Here is a 21,743-nt window from a genome sequence, read left to right on the forward strand (position 1 = left end):
TTAAGTACTGTTTGATGTGAGCCACGTTGGCTCCCCTGTTTAATGTGTTTGTTGTTTGGGTGGAAAAGGAGGGATGTTGTGTACGTAGTACACGAAGTGCGCATGCGCGGGCCGCCGGGCCGGCGCATGCGCGCTGAGTTAATAAAGGCGGTGCCCGGGCAGTTTGCACCGGAACACACAGACGTCTCTGGCGTGCGTTCTTGCGCCCCCGCCCGCGCGCGCTGGTAATTGGACCCTGGGGGGCCCGCCCGCCATCACTGGGCTTACCCAGGTCCCAACATAATGTAGGCTTTCTAGAAAGCCAGACTCCTAATTTTCAGAAAATTAAGTGTTGCCCTTTTATAATAATCATATTTAACATCCATAGGCCCAATCACAAAGTGTTTTTTCATTTGTAAAATAATTTGTAATAACGTTTTGTTTTTTCAAACCCTTTAAGTGACAAGGACGAGTATGCGCCCATTTGCATAGACTTATAATAGCCTGGCATTCAATAAGACCACGATCAGGCCAGCTAGTGTTTTTCTTCCGGGTTCATCAGCACGTGCCGCAGCCTCGGCTTCTGATTGGGCTTCTTGGGGCTCGCGTCTGGTGGAGTGCCATAGGGCCCTTAATGAGAACACGATCAGGCTAGCTAGTGTTGTTTTTCCGTGTTCATCAGCACGTGCCGCAGCATCGGCTTCTGATTGGGCGCCTTGGCTCCCGTCTGGCGGAGTGCGATTGGCTGCCGCTGGCGGAAGTTCCACGTTGCCTAGATCACGCAGCAGAAGCACTGCCAAGGATTGACAAGAGCGGGAGCAGGACATCCGGGTCAGCGGGAGAAGATGGAGCTGGGAGGGCAGCCACAGGCTGAGCCGCTGCCGCAGCGGCCGGTGGTGGAGGAGGAGGGCTTCAGCCTGCTGCAGGAGACCGGTAGGGGATGAGGCAATGCAGCATGGGGAGGGCAGACCAGGAAGGAGAACAGAGAGAGGGCCACCATATTCACAGAAAGGCGAGAGGCATATCAACAACAAGAAGTGTCCCAGGTCCATGCACAGCACCCCGAGCCAGTCCTTACCCCCCACCCCCATTGCATGCTGGGACTTGAGGTTTCGGTGTTTCCATTTTAAAAATGGGCCTGCAAGTCACAGCATGCATTGCGAAATAGGGTCCAGGACCGGCTCTCGCATCATGCACTGAACTGGGAAACTTGTCAACTATGCGGTCTCCACCCCCCGTATGATCTGGGATGGAGATTGCATCAGAGGGTGCAGATCATGCACATGGCGGGGAAAGAGGGCGGGCTGGTCCAGCACACCATGTCGAGGAATTCTGATGTATCCGGGGAATTAAGAGAGCAGATGGGCTGTGGAATGTGCCCCTAGTTGTGACTATCAGCTGGCGCAGAGAGCGCTGCCTATAAGCTAAACTATCGCCGTGGGATAGTAAAGATAGGACACGGTGGAAGTGGAGAAGCGTTACTCTTGTTGCAGCATCTAAAAAGTAGTGGTGAGTGGGATGGTGGAGCTGAGGTAGGGGAGGGCCGGACGGGGCTTATCCAATGCATAGTCTTGTTGCATTGTGACTAGACATTGCTCGGAATAATAAAGTGGCACTAGTTTTTTCCCGACAGAAATCTCAAATCAATATATTTACAAATGGAAATCCTGGATCCAACAGTGCATGCATATTTAGCAATATGCTATTTGACACACGTTTCTTTGTAAGAGTAATCCGTTAATCATTTACACTAAAATACACAATTGCACACACCTCGTGATTGCCATTAATTTAGAATTGCACAGGGGGCCATGCTTTAGTGTTCATTTCAAATTATTACTGCATCATTTTTTATTAATAAATACATGTGATTTGTATATGTACTTATTAAATACAACGCATTATATACATTGGTCAAAACAGATAGTTGATGATTGTGGGCAGCCATACTCTTACCTTAAGCTTAATACACGTTGTTGTTTCCAGAAATCCTCTGGCTTTACTCATTTCAATTGAATACAAGTATTATCAAAGACATTTTTGCCTTTTGTGTAGCCGTGGAATAGGCATTTGTTTGGCACTGCCATAACGGTACTACCTGGCTGTCGGATGTTAAGAACTGGAAAATGGTGTGAGTCCTAGGCATATGCTAGCAATGCCTCTCTAATACACCTACACAAGCCAAAACTGTTGACTTGGTGAATGTTGTTTCAACAGGACCTCTGTGCAATGAACGGGTATAAATCCAGTTGCCTAAGTACTTGGAGAAAATGCCCTGTAGTTTGTTGCGCCAGAATTTTGTAATATTCTGGTTAGATCTGTAGCCTACAAAGGAAGCAAATAACAAGGGGGGGGGGGGGGCCTGGGAGACTCTGTGCCAGGCATGAGTCCTGGTTACAAGAGCCTTACCCAGAGTCTTTAGCTCACTGTCTTTCACAGAGGAGAAAGGAAGTACTGCTGGCAAGGACACGATGGAATAGTAGCCAACCGGATTGTAGATTTTGCAAAAGAAGTGAGGTAGGAGAAACATTGGAGCATGTCGTTTTGGGTTGTCCAGTATTGAATACCATCAGGGAAAGCTATCTGGGGAAATTCCCGAAGAAAGTCTACATTGAGGCTGGAAGAGCTACGGTCATGGGTCCATGCGGGTGAAAAACATTTCTGGGTCAAGTGTTTGACATGCCAAGTCAATAGAGCCAACCCAGAGTCGCACACATTTTTGAAGATGGCACTTTAGATAAGACTTGTAGATGGATCCCTGTCTGAAACCAATTGTTTTTAGGTGGAAGGCTTGCATTTGCAAGCCAAAAACCGGAATGAATAAATAAAAAATAAAAAAATACAATCCAATTGCTAAAGACACACCTGGTTTAGATTATTTTATTACACTGGTAGCTCAATCACAGATGCAATTAAGCCATTAACTCTCAGCAGACAACTTTGAAATAACACTGGCAGACCAGTTTTTGGTGTTGCTGCTTAATGGAGCCTACTGAAAGAGATGTGTTTTGAGCAAAGAGATCCGGGAGGATGTGTTTAGGAAGGGTGGGGCCCTGTCATATTAAGTGGTATGGGACTAAGGAAGGGCCAGCGCAACAATAGTGCAAATCTAGGTGACAGTATTGGGGGCCAGTAATAGAGGAGCGTGGGGGTACACCATTTTGCCCCTACCATCATTCATTATGCCCAATTGTAAAATTTATTTTTTCAAATAGTGTGAGCGTAGTTATAAGGACTGCATTTTTTCCTTCAAATCAGGGTGGAGTTAAATTGTTTGCCAAGGTTCAGACTGGCTAAACAGTGAAGTGGGGATTTTAACCCACTCTACAATGTTATGCCCGATAAGAGCATACAGAGAATGGTTACCAGTCAATTGGTCGAAAACATTTGGTCGACAGGACAATTGGTCGACACCATTTGGTCGAATGCCAAATGGTCGAATTTTTTTTTTTTTTTTTACCCCTTTTTTGGTTTTTTTTGGGGGGGTCCCCCCAACCCCCTTTTTTTTTTCCCCACACGAAAACCCACAAAACACATATATATAAAAAAAAAAAAAAATTCGACCATTTGGCATTCGACCAAATGGTGTCGACCAAATTGCAGTCGACCAGTTTGTTGTCGACCAATTGACCGACACCACAGAGAATTACTATCATTCCCTGGAAGAAACACTTGCAACACTGATGCATCCAATGAGGCCATTATCGCATCATATAATGAAACAATAGATGGAATTTTCACCAAAACGAGCAAAATGTCAGGAGAGGGGCACTCAAGAAGACGTCATGGTGTGACAGCAAATGCAGAGATGCTAAGCAGCATCTCCTATATTGTGCTAAGTGTGTAGCTAATCTTGGTAATACAGCCTTGCGCAAAGCCAGAGCTATTATAAAGAACTAGCAGTTTCCATACTAACATACAGTGTTCTAGCATACCCTAAAGGTTAATATCGGTCGGTAATACATAGGGTCACTTTTTCTTAAATATTGGAATTACCATCGATCGCTTTCCGGAACGGGGCATAGGACCCTGTGACTCATTAATGGTCATGGAAAAGGCTAAACGTATAGGTAACTGTCTTCTTTTGAATGTGAAAGGCCTATTTGTATCAGATGGAATGAGAGGTATGCGTGGTATAAGAACAGTATCTTAAGTTCCATTGATTACACTGGCCTCCATGGTGTGTCTTTGTAGATCGCGTAATTGTCAACCTTGTTCCATTTCTGAGTCCCTGTGATGGCATAAGATTGCTTAGTGGGTCTTGATTATGGGAAATAAACTAAGTGAATCTGAAAGGTGAAATCTAGAATAATAAATCAACATTTCATTTATAATACTTACAAAAATAGTAATGTTTTATTTTTTCATTGTCATCAATAATACATCATCAAAGCAAACAAGAACTTCTGAACCAATACATCAAGAAAAGGAAGGCAAGCAGTCCCAACTGACTAAAACTATCTAGCAACACTAAAACATATGTGAACATTATTTTAGCACAGAAAGTGAACACAAATGTGATAATTAATGTATCCTGGTTGAACCACCAACGTAACCAATTGGAGACAATGTTTTTTTTCAATGGGATGTTACTGTCTTCTGGCTACTTCAAAATGCACCGATTTTGTTTCAACGTTTATCATTAGTTGTAACGTCTTCATCAGGGAAAAGAGAGAATTTTTTTTAAAGAAACATAAAAAACATATATACATAGTCCATATTTGGGCAATAATGCACCAGAGGTGTTCTGCTGAACAAATGTAATACTTACAAACCTTGTGCTACATCTAACTTTCAGGGCTCGTAATTAGCGAGTAACCAATCGCAGATTATGGGTTCCTGCTGCAAGAAAATTATTTTAGAAAATGGGGGTTCATTTGGGAGTACACGTACACTAGAGGCAAGGGCACTTTACCGCACTCTGTGTAAAAGAAAAAGAATAGGGACACCTTAAATTAATACATGTACCTCTTTACCATAAATACACTACATGCTTTCTAACCTTGGCCTTGCGTGACACTGTACCATGACCAAAGTAACCTCGTTCCACTGTGATATGCATCTAGGAAACAAACCCTAAATTAGGTGGAGAACGGGGGTAGAGCGGGTGGGCGAACCAATTACCTCTTCCTTGTAACACTGGGTGCACTGGTTGGGTTGAGTCACTCTTTGGCAGAAAAAGTCACAATCCACAGCGCTTGAAAGTATAAATTGGACAAAGAGCATCAAGGCTGCAGGTATCTGGGTAGTGTGGATATACTGCCGGTATGATTCCACTGAGGTAAGTACAAATGCAACACAAACAAGCCCCAGTTTCACTGCGCCAAGTATAGCAAAATAAAAATCTGGAGTCCAAGTGATTTGTATGAAAGGACAGCCTTTAAAGTCCAAGGTTTAGTACAAGCAACAGCCTAACGCGTGTTTCGAGCCTTCCACGGCTCTTCATCTGAGGCTATTATTAATCATAGGATACAATAACAAAAATGGAGTGTGCAACATTCAATAATATAGTGACACCATACAGTAACATAAGCAGGACAAATGAAGGCATAGCATCCAGGGGAAAAGCAGGGGATGAATGAGCAGGATGCCGGCGCAGAAGCAAGCCTGAACTGGCCGGGATTTCGGGGCCCCACTCGTGCACCCCGATGGGAGGCCGGCTGACTACGTTCGTCAGTGAGTGGGAGAAGATCACCACCGGAAGGTGGGTGCTGGATGCTCTCCTCCAGGGACACACCCTGGAGTTCCAACGCAGGTGTCTGCAGATCCCTCCAGTTACCAGTCAGGAGCAGCACATGCCTTTGCTCCTGGAAGAGGCATGGGCCATGCTACGAAAAGGAGCGATGGAGCTGGTTCCCCAGTGGCTCCGGAGTCTATTCCAAATATTTTCTAGTCCGGTAGAAGACGGGTTGGGCAGGTGGGGTGGGGGGTCTGGTGGCTCATCCTAGACTTGACAACATCTCAACAAATATCTAAAGTCCCAGAAGTTCAGGATGGTCATGTTGCAACACGTTCTCGGCCAACTGGAAAAAAGAGACTTCTTGATGTTGTTGGACCTGGAGGATGCCTATTTCCACGTCCCCATTCACAAGAAACATCAAAAGTTTCTACGCTTCGTAATGCAGGGACAAGTTCAAGACTTTACCTTTTGGCTTGAAGGCGGCTCCCAGGGTGTTAACAAAGTGCCTGGCAGTGGTGGCGGCCCATCTGCGTCTACAGGGCATACATGTATGTATGTACCTGGACGACTGGCTCATTCGCGCCGGCTCCCTGGAGCTGGCCGTCAGACACACTGAGACTACCCTCCAGCTACTGACATCTGAGATTCTCCATCAACTATCCAAAGTCCTGCTTAACACCATCACAGAACGCGCTGTTCCTAGGAACCAGGCTCAATACCATGTCTTGCCTGGCATCGGCATTGGAGGAGGTGGTAGCAGCCATTCAGGGGAAGGGCCAGCAACTGTCGTCGACTAAGACAGCGACAGTACAGGCTATCAAGTCATTGCTGGGCATGATGTCCTGTATCTACCTCATCTGGCTCTGCAGATTGCAAATGCGAACCCCCCCCCCCTTCAGGAGTTCCTGGGTGCTCGCTGGAAATGGGTGTCCGGAAGCTTCAAGGACAAGATCCTTCTTGATGAGTTCCGACAGGCGATAAGGGGGTGGGCATCCACTCCGACATCGCCCTGGGCATGGGATTTCAGAACCCCCCCCCGCCCCCTCAATACCACAAGACTGTCACTGCGGACGCCTCCCTGGATGGCTGGGGAGCCCACATCGGACGTCTGTACGCCAGAGGCCCGTGGCTGCTGGAGAAGGATCTCCATATTAACACCCTGGAGCTATGGGCAGTGTTCTGGGACCTCAAGTCGTTCCTTGCAGCTTTGAAGGGCAAGGTAGTGAGGATCTTCAGACAACACCACCACCATGTTTTACATCAGGAAACAGGGGTTGGGGGGCACTCTGTCCCGGCGCTCTTCAATGAAACACAGGACTTGTGGCGCTGGGCCGCCGGACAAATGCCAGAGGTTTGCCTGCAGATTCCAACAACAGAGGAGCCTGGGGGACGCGGTCTCCTGCCCTTGGGAAGGGCTGTTTCTGTACACGTTTCCTCTCCTGCTATGAGTAATCAACCCCCTCAGACAGTGTCACTGCAGGATGATACTCATCGCTGAGGCAAATTTGGTACCAGGACCACCTCAGCCTGTCGGCGTCACCTCCATTCAAGCTGCCAGTGGCTCTGCATCTTCTCGCCAGGAAGGAGGTGCAATCCTGCACCACGACCCAGGATCGCTGAACCTGTGGGCTTGGCTCCTGCAGCCCTAGTAGTTGGAGGGGGCTGGGGGGATCGGAGTTGCCAGCCAGGGCGTGGTCGACCTTTAAGTGCTATGGTCACAATTGGAAGCATTTTGCTACGTGGTGCTGGTCACAGAAGATTACCCCTTTTGAGTGTCACAGCTCCACAGATTCTTCCATACTTGATATCCTTGGCCAAGGCCGGACGGCGCACACCTCCATCAAGGTACTTCTGTCTGTTATCTCCCGCTACACCAGGTCACCAGGAAGATCTTCACTTTGAGAAACTCCTTGACGAGTCAGAGGGACCAAACAACTTTTAAAATCTTTCCCAGCGTTGAAGGATCCTGCCCCGGTGTGGGAACTCAACGTGGTTCTGACGAGGGTCATGTGGGAGGGATTGGGGCGGGGGGCCTTCGAGCCCCTGCATCACGCCTGCTCAAGTTTCTCTCATGGAAAACTGCTTTCCTGGTAGCCATCACCTCCGTGATGGCTACCAGGAAAGCAGCTCACCACCTACCATGGGTAGATGAGACCCATGCCCTATAACAAACAAACCTAACTTTCCATGAATCGAGGGTGGTGCTACATATGCACCACTCCTTCATGCCGAAGGTTCAGTCGGAGTTCCACCTCAACAAGCCTTTTGTTACCAGTTTTTCTCCTGAAACCTTTGCCTCCGGTGGAAGGGGCTTTGCGTTTGCTGGACGTTACTCGTGCCCTAAAGTTATACGTGACACGAACAGAGTTTTCAGAAGACCTCACAACTGTTTGTGAACTTTGGTCCTGTGAAACATGGGATGGCCTTGTCCAAGGCTTCCATTTCAAGGTGGCTCTCTGGCTGCATTATGCACTGTCATTGGTTGACAAACCGACCGTTGCCCGGCAGTCCAGGAGCCCTCTCCACCAGAGCCATCACTGTGACAACAGCGTTCCTTTCTGGTGTGCCCCTGCTCGACATCTGCAGGGCTGCTACGTGGAGGTCCACTCACATCATCAAAATTCTACTGCATCGACATGGATTCCAGGGAGGAGTCCATAGTCAGCCAGGCAGTGCTACGCAACCGGTTTGCTTGCGGTGAGTCTGTTCCGGGGGTAAGTGTAATTGTTTCATTTGAGCCTTGCCACCTCCCGTGGTTGTGTAATGTTGTACTGCTATGTATTCGTTACTCGTGAGCATGTGAAACCATGCCGGACCCCATGCCGGAGAAGGTTTAAGTTGCTTACCTGTAACTATTTTTCTCCAGCATGGTTCTGGCATGGATTCACATGCGAACCCTCTGCGTCTCTTCTTCGTCATACTGCTACTTTGTGCTTACCAAGTCTGAAGATGGCTGGCAGAGGAGGAGTTTAGGGAAAGGACTGTCATTGGATGGGGGCACTATGACCCAAAGGGCAGTGATTTGGTTTAAACGAGAAATACAGTTTGAAAGTGAAACTTTGTTTTTAAAAACATTTTTTTACAGAGGATTCCCAGCATGACGGGGAATATTCATGAGCATGTGCATCCATGCTGGAGAACAGGTAAGTAACTTAAACGTCTCCTGGTCAGGATATACATTTCACTGTACAACTCTTACATGGGGGTAGTATCAGAGACTTTGGAAAACGCTGGGCTCTTTGCACCTCCCAGGTGCGACCACTCTCACTGCTCTCCTTATTTTCTGTACCTTTCTTCTGGCACCTTTTTTCCTTCTGTCCCTCTTTTCCACTTCACTGTGCCTCCTGCACACCTTCTTTTCTATTGTGCACATTTACACCCTCTTTTTATCTTGCTGTGCTTCTTGCACACGTTTCTTGTCTTTATCATGCCCCTGGCACCCTCAGTTCCTTTGGTTGTGCACCTTTATACCTTCTTTTTTGTCATGCCACTTTCACTTTCCTTTTGGTCACTCTCATCCTATTTCCTGTTTGAGTCACTTGCAGGCTCTCTTTTCTCTTACACTCCTTAAGGTTCACTTTCCTCTTCTCCCTTTAATTCAGCGCCACTAGCGCATCTTTCCTCAAGCTTTCCTTCTTGCTTTCCGCTCTCTTTACTTTCCCTCTTGCTTTCGGCTTTCTTTACCTTTGTGCCGCTTGTAAATCTTATGTTTTCACTCCCGCTCCAGCCACTGGCACGCTCCTGAGTACCTCTCATCACTGTCAAGTAACTCACCGGGTTGCTGCGCTCGCAAGCGCTCTCTTCGGGATGCACTGGGTGGAGGTCGGGGTCTTGCCACTAATCCCTCAGACACCTTTGGGACTGGCACATGTTCCAAGGGAACAATAATCTTTCTGGACTCAGCCGGTCAGAGTCTGCCTCACTCTGGCTCTTGGGAGGCACAGCTCCTCAAACACACCGGGCCAACGTCTTGGCATGCCGCTCCCCTCCGGACTCTCCAGGCTGATTCTGCCTCTTCCCGCACCTTGGTGCCTCTGGTCCAGTTGGCATAACCAGCTCGCTCATTGCTTCTGGCAAAACCACACCTATTATACTGGTGTAAAGAGTCAATTGGACAGTTGAAATAGAGTGCCTGACGTTGCCTGACTCCATTATTGGGACAACCTAGTGGTAGGTTGTAGTAAATTGGCCCTGTCTTGCCGCCCAATACTTTTCCTATGGGTAATCCTCATTGTTCTTGGTTGTATCTTCCTCTTCTCTGTGTTTGTTGAAAAAGGTGTGGGGTTTACTCCTCCCAATCCCCAGTGACCCTCCACTCAGGTAATCGCCCCTGCTTCTCCACCCCCCCCTTCTCTGGCCACCTGAATGGAAGATCCCGAGTGAGTGTATATATATCAGACTGGGCTGGGAGGAGCAGGCAAGGAGAGCCGGCGGACAGGACTGAGAACAGAAATGAGTTCTGGGAGGAGGTACTTGCGTGCAGTAATTAATACATGGTTGACACACTTATTTCATGGGTGGTGTGACAGAAAGGATTTTGATAGGCTGGCTCTTTACTAACCAACCTTGAACACTTGACAAGTTGTCAAGATATGTGCCAGACACAGTGTAGGGGAGTGAGAGGCCCATGGACTGTTCATCTTACAGTTGAAAAGTTTCCATCCCTCATTCTCGGGCCATGAGACTGGGCAGTCCCTTTGTACTTGGCCTTGTGTGGTGCCTCTTGTGTGCGTTTAGGGCATACATTAGGTGTCCTATCTGTGTTTTTAAAATGTATTTATTGCATTTGTTATATGCCCAAACCCGGAGGTATCGCAGTGTAGGTTAAGTAAACTTGGGTCTGGTTGTAAAGAAGAAAAACAATGTTACGGTACAGTACATATTAGGATAAACTCTATGCACAAACGAGTTGACTACCTAAGCATGCTAAGGACTAACCCAGTGAGCAATGAGGAGGGTCAGTTGCTTACATTTAGAATTTGTTGAACAGCTAAGTTTTTAGCAATTTCTTGAACGATTGAGGGGAGGGCTCATTTCTGATGGGAATGGGGAAGGAGTTCCAGATTTTGGGTGCCACTACTGGGAAGCTACTTCCGCCTGCCCTAGATCTTTTGAAGTGTGGGACCGCTAGGAAGGTGCTAGAGTTGGATTTTAGGCATCTGGTGGCTATGTTGTTGGAGACTGCATTGTTGAAGTAAATTGGGGCTTTTTTAGAAAGACAGGATTCTGGATTTGATGGGAAGCCATTGGGCATCTCTCCTGATTTGGGAGATGTGGTTAGGTGTTTTTTTTTTTTTTTTTTTTTTTTTTTTTATGCCCATGGCAGCTCGCAGAGCTTTATTTTTGAAGGAGTTGGAGTTTGTCCAGATTAGTGTTGGAGGTGCCTAGCAGAAGTATGTTGCAGTGGCCAAGTTTTGACAAGATGAGGGCACGTGCATGGGTAAGGCAATTTTGTGAGGTCAGAAATTGGCGACTGAGCGCAATAAGTTTGGTAGTATAGTAGGTGGCGGAGGACAGATAATTAATGTGTCTTGTCATGGTCATGTTGGCATCTAAGTATACACCCAGAGTTTTAGCCTGTTTAAGGACTGGAAGGGGTCTGCCATCAATGATGATGACATCGTAGTTATGAGGGAGCATTTTTAGTTTGGCTTGGGGGCCAACAATGAGGATCTCCGTCTTTTCATCGTTAAGGCACAGGCTGTTGGTAGCCATCCAGTTTTGGGTTATAGCACAAATGTTATTAATCATGGTAGTGTCCAGCTCATCGGCTGTGATGGGGATAACGATCTGGGTGTCGTCTGCAAGGTTTGTGTAGATGGCATCCAGGGCAGCGAAAAGTAACTTTGTGTACGCGTTTTAGAGAGTAGGGGATAGGCAAGAGCCTTGGGGTACCCCTATGGGGACTGGAATGTGGTCAGCAGCATCTTTACCTACTGCCACTCTTGAGGTACGTTCAGTCAAGACTGATTTGTCCCAGAGGGTGGCTTCATTGGAGAATTGGAAGTTTTCAGCAAGTGTCTTGCATAGTTTATCGTGGGCCACCAAATCAAAGGTGGCAGAGAGGTCTAGAAGTAGCAATATGCACATTTTTCCTGCATCCCTTATGGAGTCCATTTGGATTTCAGATCCAGTAAGGCCAGTTCTGTGGTTTGGCCTGAAGCCAGATTTTCTAGTTCCTAGTAGGTTATTGCATTCCAAGTGGTTTTGAATTTGTGTATAGGCTATTTTATCAATTATTTTGAGCAGGAAGGGGAATGTGGTTATAGGGCGATTATTAGGTATAGTGGGGTCCAATGAGGGTTTGTTGAGGAGGGGGGGTTGACCCAAGCTTCCTTCATACTAGCTGGGACAGAGGAAGTGAGGAAAGAGGCATTGACAAATTTGGTAATGATGGGTGTTAGCGTGGGTGCACAGAGTTTGACCAAATGTGCCGGAAAGCAGTCTCCTTTACAATCTGAGGGTTTGAGTGAGGATATGGTGTGCAGGACCTGGTCTTCGTTGACTATCGTGAATTGGAATTGTGTGACTTAGGAGTCGCAGCTTTCTTCCAGAGCCGAGAGGGGTGTATTTTTGTTGGCTAGATTTCGTTTGGCAAGGATTTTATCTGGGAGGGTCTGTATTTTCGAGGCTAGCATGTTTTGTATGGTGGTGCACGGTTCTTTGCTGGTATTGGCACTAGATGGGGGGGCGGAGGCACCTGAGGCAGAGGACTCAAGTTCTCGTAGAATAGTAAAAAGCTATTTGGAGTTGGAGGTAGCATTGGTAATGCCTGTATTAAAAGCATTGGTAATGATGGCTGCTTTATAACATTTGTTTGCTTCCAGCAAGGAGGCGGCCAAATCCGCAGATTGGGTCTTTTTGTGTAGATGTTCTAAGGCTCTTTTGTTGCATCTGAGGGTCACTAGGCCCTTGTTTAAACCAGAAATTGGAACGCTTGGCTGATCGTGGAATTTTAGTTGTGAGTGGCAGTAATGCGTCGATGGTTGTCTTGAGACAGTTATGGTAGATATTCACAAGTTGGCTGGGGTTGGTAGTAGTGTGGGGGTGGGCTTGTAGGGTCTCCGTTAGGACAGGGGTGAGGCTGCCTAGACAGAGGTTACATATGTTTCTTATTTTGATGGGAAGGGGTGCAGTTTGTGGAGAGCTATGTATTTCTTGTGTCAAGACGGTGAAGCAAATTAGGTGGTGGTCAGTCCAGATAAGTGTTGTGTTGGAGGTTATAGATACTTCTACATTGAGTGGTAGTATCCAGTCAAGAATTCTACCCTTCTCTTGAGTAGGGTAGAATTCTCGACTGGATACTACCACTCAATGTAGGCGTACCTTGACTAATTGGGAGAAGTTCATCTCCAGGAGGGCTGAGTGAAGAGCGCTGGCTCTATTATCCATTTTGTCGTCAAAACCTAGATTGATGTCACCTAGTATAATATATTTACTATTAGGCTTCAGGTAGGATGTAATGAGGAGGTCAATGTCCGTTTCTGGGTAGTTGGCATTGTTATGGGCTCTGTATATGATTAGAAAATTGATAGTATGTTTTTGGGTGTATGGTTAGGTTAAGAAGATGCAGTTCAAATCCTTCTATAGAGTCTAGGGGACAGATTCTGAACAGGAGGTTGGATTTGAAGATGATGGCAACCCCACCACCTATGGTGTTGGGACGGTCAGCCCTAAGTATACTAAAGTCTGGAGGGATGGCTAGTGTTAGGAGGGGGCCAGATGCTTTGTGTAACCATGTTGCTTTCACAACTAGGAAATCTAATTTTTGGTCAAGGATGCGGATGTGTGTTTCAATGGTGTGGGCCCCTAATGATCTTGCTTTAAGGAGTGCGCCTTTACGGTTGGGTAGGGGGTGTGGGGGGAGGTTGGGGGCTGAGGCCTGGGGGATGCATTTATGATTGTGTTGTGAGGTAGTGGTAGCGGAATTGAAGTGTGGTTGCTGCAGCAGGCTTCTTGTAAATTTTTTTTTTTAGGCCTGGATGATTGCTCTGTTGTGAGGAATTTCTGTTTGGAGGAGGGGCTCTTGTTGTGATATGCACTGGTACGAGAGGCAAGTCTGAGGAGCCTCCTAGTTCCTGGGGTGGGCAGCAGTGTCAGGGGTAGATGTGAGTCTAGATGTTAGGGGTGAGGCACCAGTATTGGGGGTGTTGCTCCAAGGCCAGAGTATGGTGGGTTTGGATAGTGCATTTTCGTCAGGAGTAGGCGCAGAAGAAGAGGTTGGATATGGACCAGGGTGGTCATGGGTGGCCTTGTGGGGTACTGTGCTTTAGTTTGCTGAAGGGGGAGATTTTGGGAAGGAAGGAGGTAGGGGGTGGTGTCTGTGACAGCCCATCTTGGACGGGCCATTTTGGAATTTGGTGAATGCACCATTGGTACAGGGAGGCAGCACAGACATACTAGTAGGATAGTGCTGCTGCTACGCAGGTGTTGTATAGTGTAATCTTTAGTGAGTGGGGCTTCTGGGTGGCAGTATGGCTAGATCAGGGATGTGGCTGAGGCGAGAGTGCCAGGCTTAAGGGTCACCGTATGCGTACAGTGACTCTCGAGAGGCAAATGGTGGTTGGTGCTAGCTTAGTTAGGTGGAAGTACGCGGGATGCTGGCTGCTGCGGAGGGTCGAGACTGACCTATAGAATTATGGGGTGATCTAGGTAATGGACCCTTAGGAGGAGGCAGTGATGGCGTAATGATGCATACAAAAATTGGTTGAGGACACAGACATTATAGTAGCAATATGGGATAGTACCTGATGATCGGTAATCTATCACACAACACAATTGTCTGAAGCAAAACATGGTGTCATAGTATTACTAGTGTAGATAAAGCAATGCACAGTGGGGGCGCAAACAAAGAGGTCCGTACAGCAAATCGCTAAATCGGCACTGAGAGGTCAGAATTGAAGTTACTAGCAATTTGCAATCGGGGCCCTAGATATCAACAGGTTTGCACACTTCAGGTGGCTAGCAGGCTACAGGGGTATGGGGGAGCTCGTTGCTGGGGGTGTAGACAAGACTCTTGATGGCACAGATGGTAGCGTTCCGAATCAAGATTGGTTGATGCAGCGGTACAGTGTTTATGGCAGTGTTTTACCGGCAGGAACGTTCTGTGTGCAAACGGTGAGATGTTCGTGAAGCAAAGGAAATTTTGGCTGCCTCGGGCTGCTCCAGGGCTTCGTCAGGCTTAGGACAGGGGCCTTGATCGTGGGCCTTTGGCAGGGGCTGGTGTTCACCTGCCGGCTACCGGGTTGGCCGATTGTGAGACGGGGCTGGTCAATCAATGCAGCTCAGTGCTGCAACAGGAAGCAACTTCTTTCCTGATGTTGTGGCGGCCATTTTTAAATGCTTTTCGATCTTTCTGTGACGGATCAGATCAGTGGGTGCAAAATGGTCAAAATTGAGGTTTGCCTTTTCCACGGCGCATCAGATGCGATGCTATGCCCAATATTACAATTTTAGCATCTGCTCGTGGCGACGTGATCTGCTTGCTAAATAGCCCAGGGGGCTTACCTTTTCAAAGGTGTACTGAGTAGATGAGGGCAGCGGCCATGCTGCGTTGTGTGCCTCATTGGGGTATGAGTTTCCTGTTATCTTCTAATGAAAACCTAGTGTTCTCTGTGTATGTGTCGCGTGCTGAGAGACTGTGTAGGAAATTGAATTATCTCCTATTCATTCAGATTTTAACTAATATTAATGCGTATGTCACGTTTTCTGTGGCCACTGCGGACACTCTTAGGTTATGCTTCATAACGTTTTTTGGCTTACTGCTCTTCAGCACCTGATGATCAAAAGTTGTTTGGGCCCTTCTGAAACTTTCATTAATCTGGGCGTATAATGGTTGCGTCTTGGGAATTGCTATCTCGTGCCTTCGTTACAACATTTCAATCCTCCCTTGTTTTCACTGTAACCTTGCCACTAGTTGTGAGCGGCTGTCTGAGCTCTACACAGATATATGTATTTCTGCGGATTCAGCCTTTGAGTTTTCCAGAGGCTTTGGGACCTGTGCTCATTCATAGACTTGCTGTGGCTTCCATCTTTAATAAGATGGCTCCCGCCCTACTATCCTGCTTCTGTGTAAGAAAAGAGCAGAGACCCACTAATTAAGAAATGTTGTTGCTTGGAAGAGAGTGTGTGAAATAAAACCCCTGGCAGGATAGTGAACCAGGCACTGCAAGTCTTGGACCCGCACCCAATCGGAATTGTGACATCCTGGCAGGAGAGTAAAACAGGAGTTATAGGAATAATGAACTTGAAATTGTACAAGTACCTTGGCAGGAGAGTATACCAGGGGTATATGTAAGAATGACGATGGAAAAGGGAAGTGCCATGCCCCTTTTATTTTAAAGTCCATGGAAATATAGGTCTGCACATTGGAGAAAACTGTGTTTAAAGCACACTAAAGGAAAGGTGTGTGTGTGTGCGCGCGCCTCTTGAACAACCCTGAACTGTGATAAAGTGGCTCTATGATTACCAGAATAATTCCAGGAGAAGGGAAACCCCTTTCCTGGTGGAACCTTCTTTCTTTTCTACACCTTTTTAAATTTTGTTTTTCAAACTTTGAAGAAAAACTACAGGTGTTTAACTTGTATAAAGTTTAGAGTGTAAGGGTCAGTGTAGGGTTTGGACACAGGAAGGAGGAAGATCATTTTTGTTTTTTTTGTTTCATATCCTGAAACAGACGGTCCTTCGTTTTGTTGAGGCAGGGAAACTCCTATTAGAGTTTAGAGATATATTGGAATTTCCCCAACCTCCTTCTTCTCTGAGTAAATGTTTATAACCAATATCCAACATGCCACTGTGTCCGAGTCTTACTCTTGACTCCTTACAGATAGCAGTTTTCAAAGCTTACAAATCTAAGTTTAGCTTTTGAAGAATTAAATGCATTCCTCTTTCCAGGTATTGGGAAGACCCCTTATGTTGGGTTCGTAGACGCCTAGATTATGAGCTCCTCAGAATGAGTTTGAAGAGGAGCAGGGGCAGATAAAGGCTACCTACACTTTTTGGGTTTGTATGTTTGAGAATTAGTCCATCTGTACTTTCTGTAGGAATAACTTGTAGAGTAAAACACTAGTCCTTTGTCTCGTTCCGGGATTTGGGCGTTGGTCTTTCTTTGCTTCGAGTGACCGACTGTAGCACCAGCTATGTGAAGAAGGGGGCCACTATAGCTAGACTGACTTCAGTCTAAGTGCAGAACTATGTTCACCTGAATGCATGCAAGTAGCAGTCTATTAGTGGGAGGGGGGGTGGTGGTAGGAGGTTCCCCTTATTGTTTGTGGCAATTTGTGTAGTAGCCTTATGTGAGGAAGGCATGGTATCGATAGGGCCATCACTGACTGGGTGAGGGGGAATGCAGAAGGGGCAGACATCTCTGAACTTGTGCTTTAAAGGGGGGCTCAAAAGCAACGTGAAGTTATGTTAATATGCTTTTATAGTTCCTAAGCTGAACTTTTATTTTTCCTCTTCTTCCCTGCCGGCAGCACCCCGAGTCTAAGAGTGCTCCTGGCACTGATGTAATTTCTGTGCTGCCCTTCCATTCATTTGTTGATTTCTTCTAATGCGCTGCATTTGAATTAAAAACCATCATGTTCTTATTTAAAATTAATAAAAATTATTAAACAGAAAAGATACAGCCGTCGCAATGGCAACTGTTTTGGCTTTTGTGTAGACATGAGATAGGCAATTGCCTGGCACTGCCATAGTGGCTGTAACTGACCATTGATTGTAGCAGCTGCTAAACGGTATGAGTAGCTGGGCATATAATACCAGTGCCTGGCAAATGCCTAATACTTTTCGCAACCAACACTGTTGAATTTGGCAATGCTTGTTTTTAACAGGACCTCACGGAAGGACTTGCATAGTGCTTGTAAATCGAGTGGCTGAAGGCAGACCTGGCTAAGACATTTTTATTACGCCAGTAGTGCGTTTACAGTTCCAATTTCAACTCTCAGAAGCCTGATTTTGAAAACCAAGACAGGCGCCTGCGAGCGCAGTTTGATGGTGAAACTGATTAACCTAACTCAAAAAGAACTCGGGAGTATGTGGTTTGGGCGGACAGGGCCAGGACGTGGGTGGAAATGGCCATGGGGATTACAATGGCCATGGGCAGTGAATGAGTGGGTAAATAACCAAACACACCTACAAGCTTTGTATGCCACCTTGTATGTTTTTCTCACTAGCTGTACTCTAATGCAATCGTTTCGACGTATAAAAGTCCAAATAAATAAAGCAGTTCATCCTCTCTATTGAAACCTGGATGTATGTATTGTTTCATTGTCGGTGTCTCCGATCTTACTTCCTAGAATGCGTTCTTGTTTTTAACATTCGACTTTGTAGAATAACAGATGAATGTCTAATGTTTTAATGCACCTATTTTTCAGTGTGAAAGCGGAAGGAAACTGAAAAATGTTATAGTATAAAAATATTGTCCATAATTAAAAATGTATGTCAACATATTCCTAGTAGAAATTTCCTATGAAAAAATAATCTGCATGTGCCTCCAAGTCCTGCTTTTCAATGACTTCATGCATCCATTTTGCATACAGAAACAGTTACATCTGTTTCTTTTAATTCTCTGCTTTGTTGACGGTAATCGAGCAGGAGCCCCCTACTGGGAGCTTAAGCTTGTTGCTGCTGGTGAGCAGAGAATTAAATAACATGTTCACAGGACAGTCAGCCCTATGAATGGCAATTCTAACACAGCAAACAAACCCTTTTAAAATCTGGAAAGAATTTGTTCTATGCATTAGGTTGCCATTCACAGGACGCCTGTCCTGTGAACATGTGAGTAAGGCAAGCCTGTCCTGTTTATTTTGTTTGTCTTGTTCTTTGCAAAGGACTCCTGTGTTCCAGTGGTTAAGGCTTAGCCCTTTCAACCATGCGATCCTAGGTTCCAATCCCTGCCTCATTTTTTTTCTGGATGCTTCAAATTTCGTTTAAAAAAACATCTATATAAAGGACTATGAAAACTATCTAACCACAATTGACTGTAGAACCACTGACCCGTTTTAGGCCACTTTGTATTCGGGCGAATCATTGATATCAGCTTCTGCGTGTAACGTGTGGAAAAAGGTTTTGGGGAAAATGTAAACGTGTGTGCATTAACATCTTCGTGAAGAATGTTACTATGCATTGATGCTTGTATTTTTAAAATGTATTATGATTTCCTTATGTGTTTTGACTTTTATTCTAAATATTATTTTATTCTTTTGTAAATGATCATGTAGCTCCCTCTGAGCTCACTCAAAAATGTTGTCTCAAAAGATGGGCCATAAGAAAAAAATATTCAAAATATTTTTTTTAAAGGAAATCCCTATGTAAAATTTTGAGCAAATGACTCAAAGGAAGTTTCAAGCACTAGGAGGCATCCATTTTGTGAAATGAATGAGCTTCCTGTGCTTGTGTTAAGCTCTGGTCCTGGCAATATTGAAGAACAAGCCACCTACTGGTAGCTTATGCTATTACAGCCGGAGAGCAGAGAATGCTGTCGGGCTCCTTCCTCCCTCGTGCTGCTGGTGAGTGCTTCTTTGTGCAGCTATTTTTCCTGCTTTCCCAGGACCCCCCCCCCACCCCAAAAGTAGTGTCTGCAGTAGTTTCAAATTGATGAAAGATAGGCTGCCAGAGGTTAAACAATCTGTTCTACCACTTACACAATACATAATTGGCTGCTCGGCAAGTTTGCTCGAGGTAATAATTATTACTTGTAGAGGATTTTAATGGTTGTATGGGATATTTATGTTGAACTGTTGAAGATGCAGGTGTAGAATTGGAAACGGGAAAGCTGGATTGCCCACTTTACCTAAATTGTGCTAATCCCGGCAAACAATCACCTTTTTCTTTTTTGTGCTTCAGTCCCTTTGGGGGTGCATACATCGGACCACTCCTTCAGGAGTGGTATATCCGGCATTGGCAAAGCTGCTCGTTTTGGCTTTGGCATATGCACAACCCGAGTCCCCTCTGGTGTAATTGTTCAGGCCTTTCCATAAGCTAGGGTGTGGAGTGCATGGCATGGAGATTTATTTTCACAGTTAGCAGTTTCAAATGCCTTTCTTGCTGTATCTCGTAGTGGTGTGCATACAATAGCTGAAGCTATGATGATTGTATGAGAATTATTCAATTTTTAGAAATTACTCTCCTTTCTTGGCTGAGGATTCCAACAGAATCCTTCTCCCTACCGGAGTAGTGGACACTATCAGCAACCAATCCTTGGTTATGCTGAATGAGCTTACTACCCTTGGTCAGTAGCTTTAACTGTAGTAAATCGCAGATTTATATACTGGCAAAACACAGCTACTACAAGGTCCTAAGTGGGGCTATTTTTGCTTTGGCATTGGCGATATTTGGGTCACAATGAGATGTCTCCTCTAAGGCATGTACTAGCGGGTGTAGACAATAATTGGGTTACACAAAGTGAAGGAGGTTGCCTTGGAAATTGACTCTTGTCGCCTCAGTCTTTACTCAATTAATGGATCCCTACACAGATTTTACGAAAGTACTTGCCCATTCATGCCAAGAAATCTGCAATAGTGACATGCTCTTCTGGCTGCTCTCCAATCATAATAAAGATCAAAAGATGCCTGGTATATCTGGGTGTCAGTTTTTCTGGACATTTTAACAGAGATAAGCGTATTGAAAGGCAAGTTGCGAGGATGTCACGGGCCCCTGTCGGCTTCATTCATTTTGCAAATATTTCTAAAGCTCCGACAACTGAAATAATATTGAGTTTATTAAACTAAAGTGTGCAAATGCCATACCTGCCCTGGTTTGCACATAAGAATGTGAAGTTAAGCCTACAAGTTGACATTCTTTTTAAATTAAGTCCACTGAAAAAACTGCACAATGGCCACCTGTGCTCTCGCATCTGAAGAACGGCAGATCTAGCAACAAACCGGCTTTACTGATTTATGGATAACCAGGTTTTGGAACATGGGCCCCTTGCTGCCACCTACGAGCTCATTGCACCCCGTGGCGCACAGCAGGTCAGTCGGCTGGTGCAATGTGGGCATGTTCTGGTCTAGTATTGGTCATCTGCTAGTGTGCGGATGTCCACCATAGTTGGACCACAAACCACACCAATCTGTGTTGTGCTGATGGCTGGTCAGATAGTTTAGACATTAGCCTGTGTCAAAGGTAGCTGTAGCCCAGTCCCTCCAAAAATGGGTGGTATGGGGCATTAATTGCATTAAAAAGGTTGGCAGAAACGGGTGGCTTTCAATTTTGTTTTATTATTATTTAATTCGATTACTGCCTGAGGGATTGGTTGAGGTTATACTTCGGATAAATTCCCGGCCTCATTTGAACTGAATCTCCTCGAGACAGTTGGATTGAAATATGGGTCGGTGCGAGAATTAATTAAATACAGAGCTTCATGAAAAGGTGGAGGCATTCTTTTCTGCAAATCTTGGTCTTTTCGCAGTATGTGTGGCTGGACCCGCGTAGCTTCTTGCTTTGGACTTAGTTTTCCGGTTGAGCTAGTCTGGGTGCCAAACTGGGGAGATGGGGCATATAACGTGAATGTTAGTGAAAAACAGGTTACATTTTGAAAAAAATTTCCAGACAATACGCACTCCTTTTTCAGTGTCTCCTGTGAAACGCCGGCTCAGTGATTTGTGTTGGAATTAGATCTGAAGCTATAACCACATTTCTTTCTCTTTCCAGTGGGCTCGTTGTTATCGGACTATGGCTGGTATATCTTGTTCGCTTGCATCGCTGTCTATTTGCTGATCCAGAGGCAGTCGGGAAGAATACGTCAAATGCTCTCTTCTTCCACAGTTGCTAAAGGTTTGTGCCAGGTTTGTCTTTGGGCGGGGGGGGGCAACGGGGAGGGGTTGTTGATCGGAACCTTGCTACTGGAGCCGGTAGAGTGTTGCGTGAGACCTACATCTCCATCCTGGTTATTTTCTTTAAAAGTGTACGTACGGAATATCTCAGGCCATATATGGTATCTACAAGCACTTTTTAATAGGGGGAAAAACTCTTCATAGAAACAGAAATTACTTATTTATTTTTTTTTTTTAACGATTTAATAACCAATCGCTCTAAAAAGTACGCCAATATTGCATACAATTATAATTCTAGCTAGGATTTTAAA

At 45.7% G+C, this 21,743-nt stretch overlaps 1 protein-coding gene across 1 annotated transcript in view; it reads left to right on the forward strand.

The window, feature by feature from the left end:
• Nucleotides 1-738: 738 nt before the first annotated feature.
• SELENOS (selenoprotein S) overlaps nt 739-21,743 on the forward strand; it is a 129,356-nt gene continuing 108,351 nt past the window's right edge. Inside the window, exons 1-2 of the mRNA XM_069625022.1 lie at nt 739-912; nt 21,311-21,433. Coding sequence (XP_069481123.1) covers nt 825-912; nt 21,311-21,433 — 211 coding nt within the window. The 5' untranslated portion in view covers nt 739-824. The remainder of the gene's footprint in view (nt 913-21,310; nt 21,434-21,743) is intronic.

The sequence above is a fragment of the Ambystoma mexicanum genome, chromosome 11 (assembly GCF_040938575.1).
Source record: "Ambystoma mexicanum isolate Mex_15411 chromosome 11, UKY_AmexF1_1, whole genome shotgun sequence".
NCBI classification, from domain to species: domain Eukaryota; kingdom Metazoa; phylum Chordata; class Amphibia; order Caudata; family Ambystomatidae; genus Ambystoma; species Ambystoma mexicanum.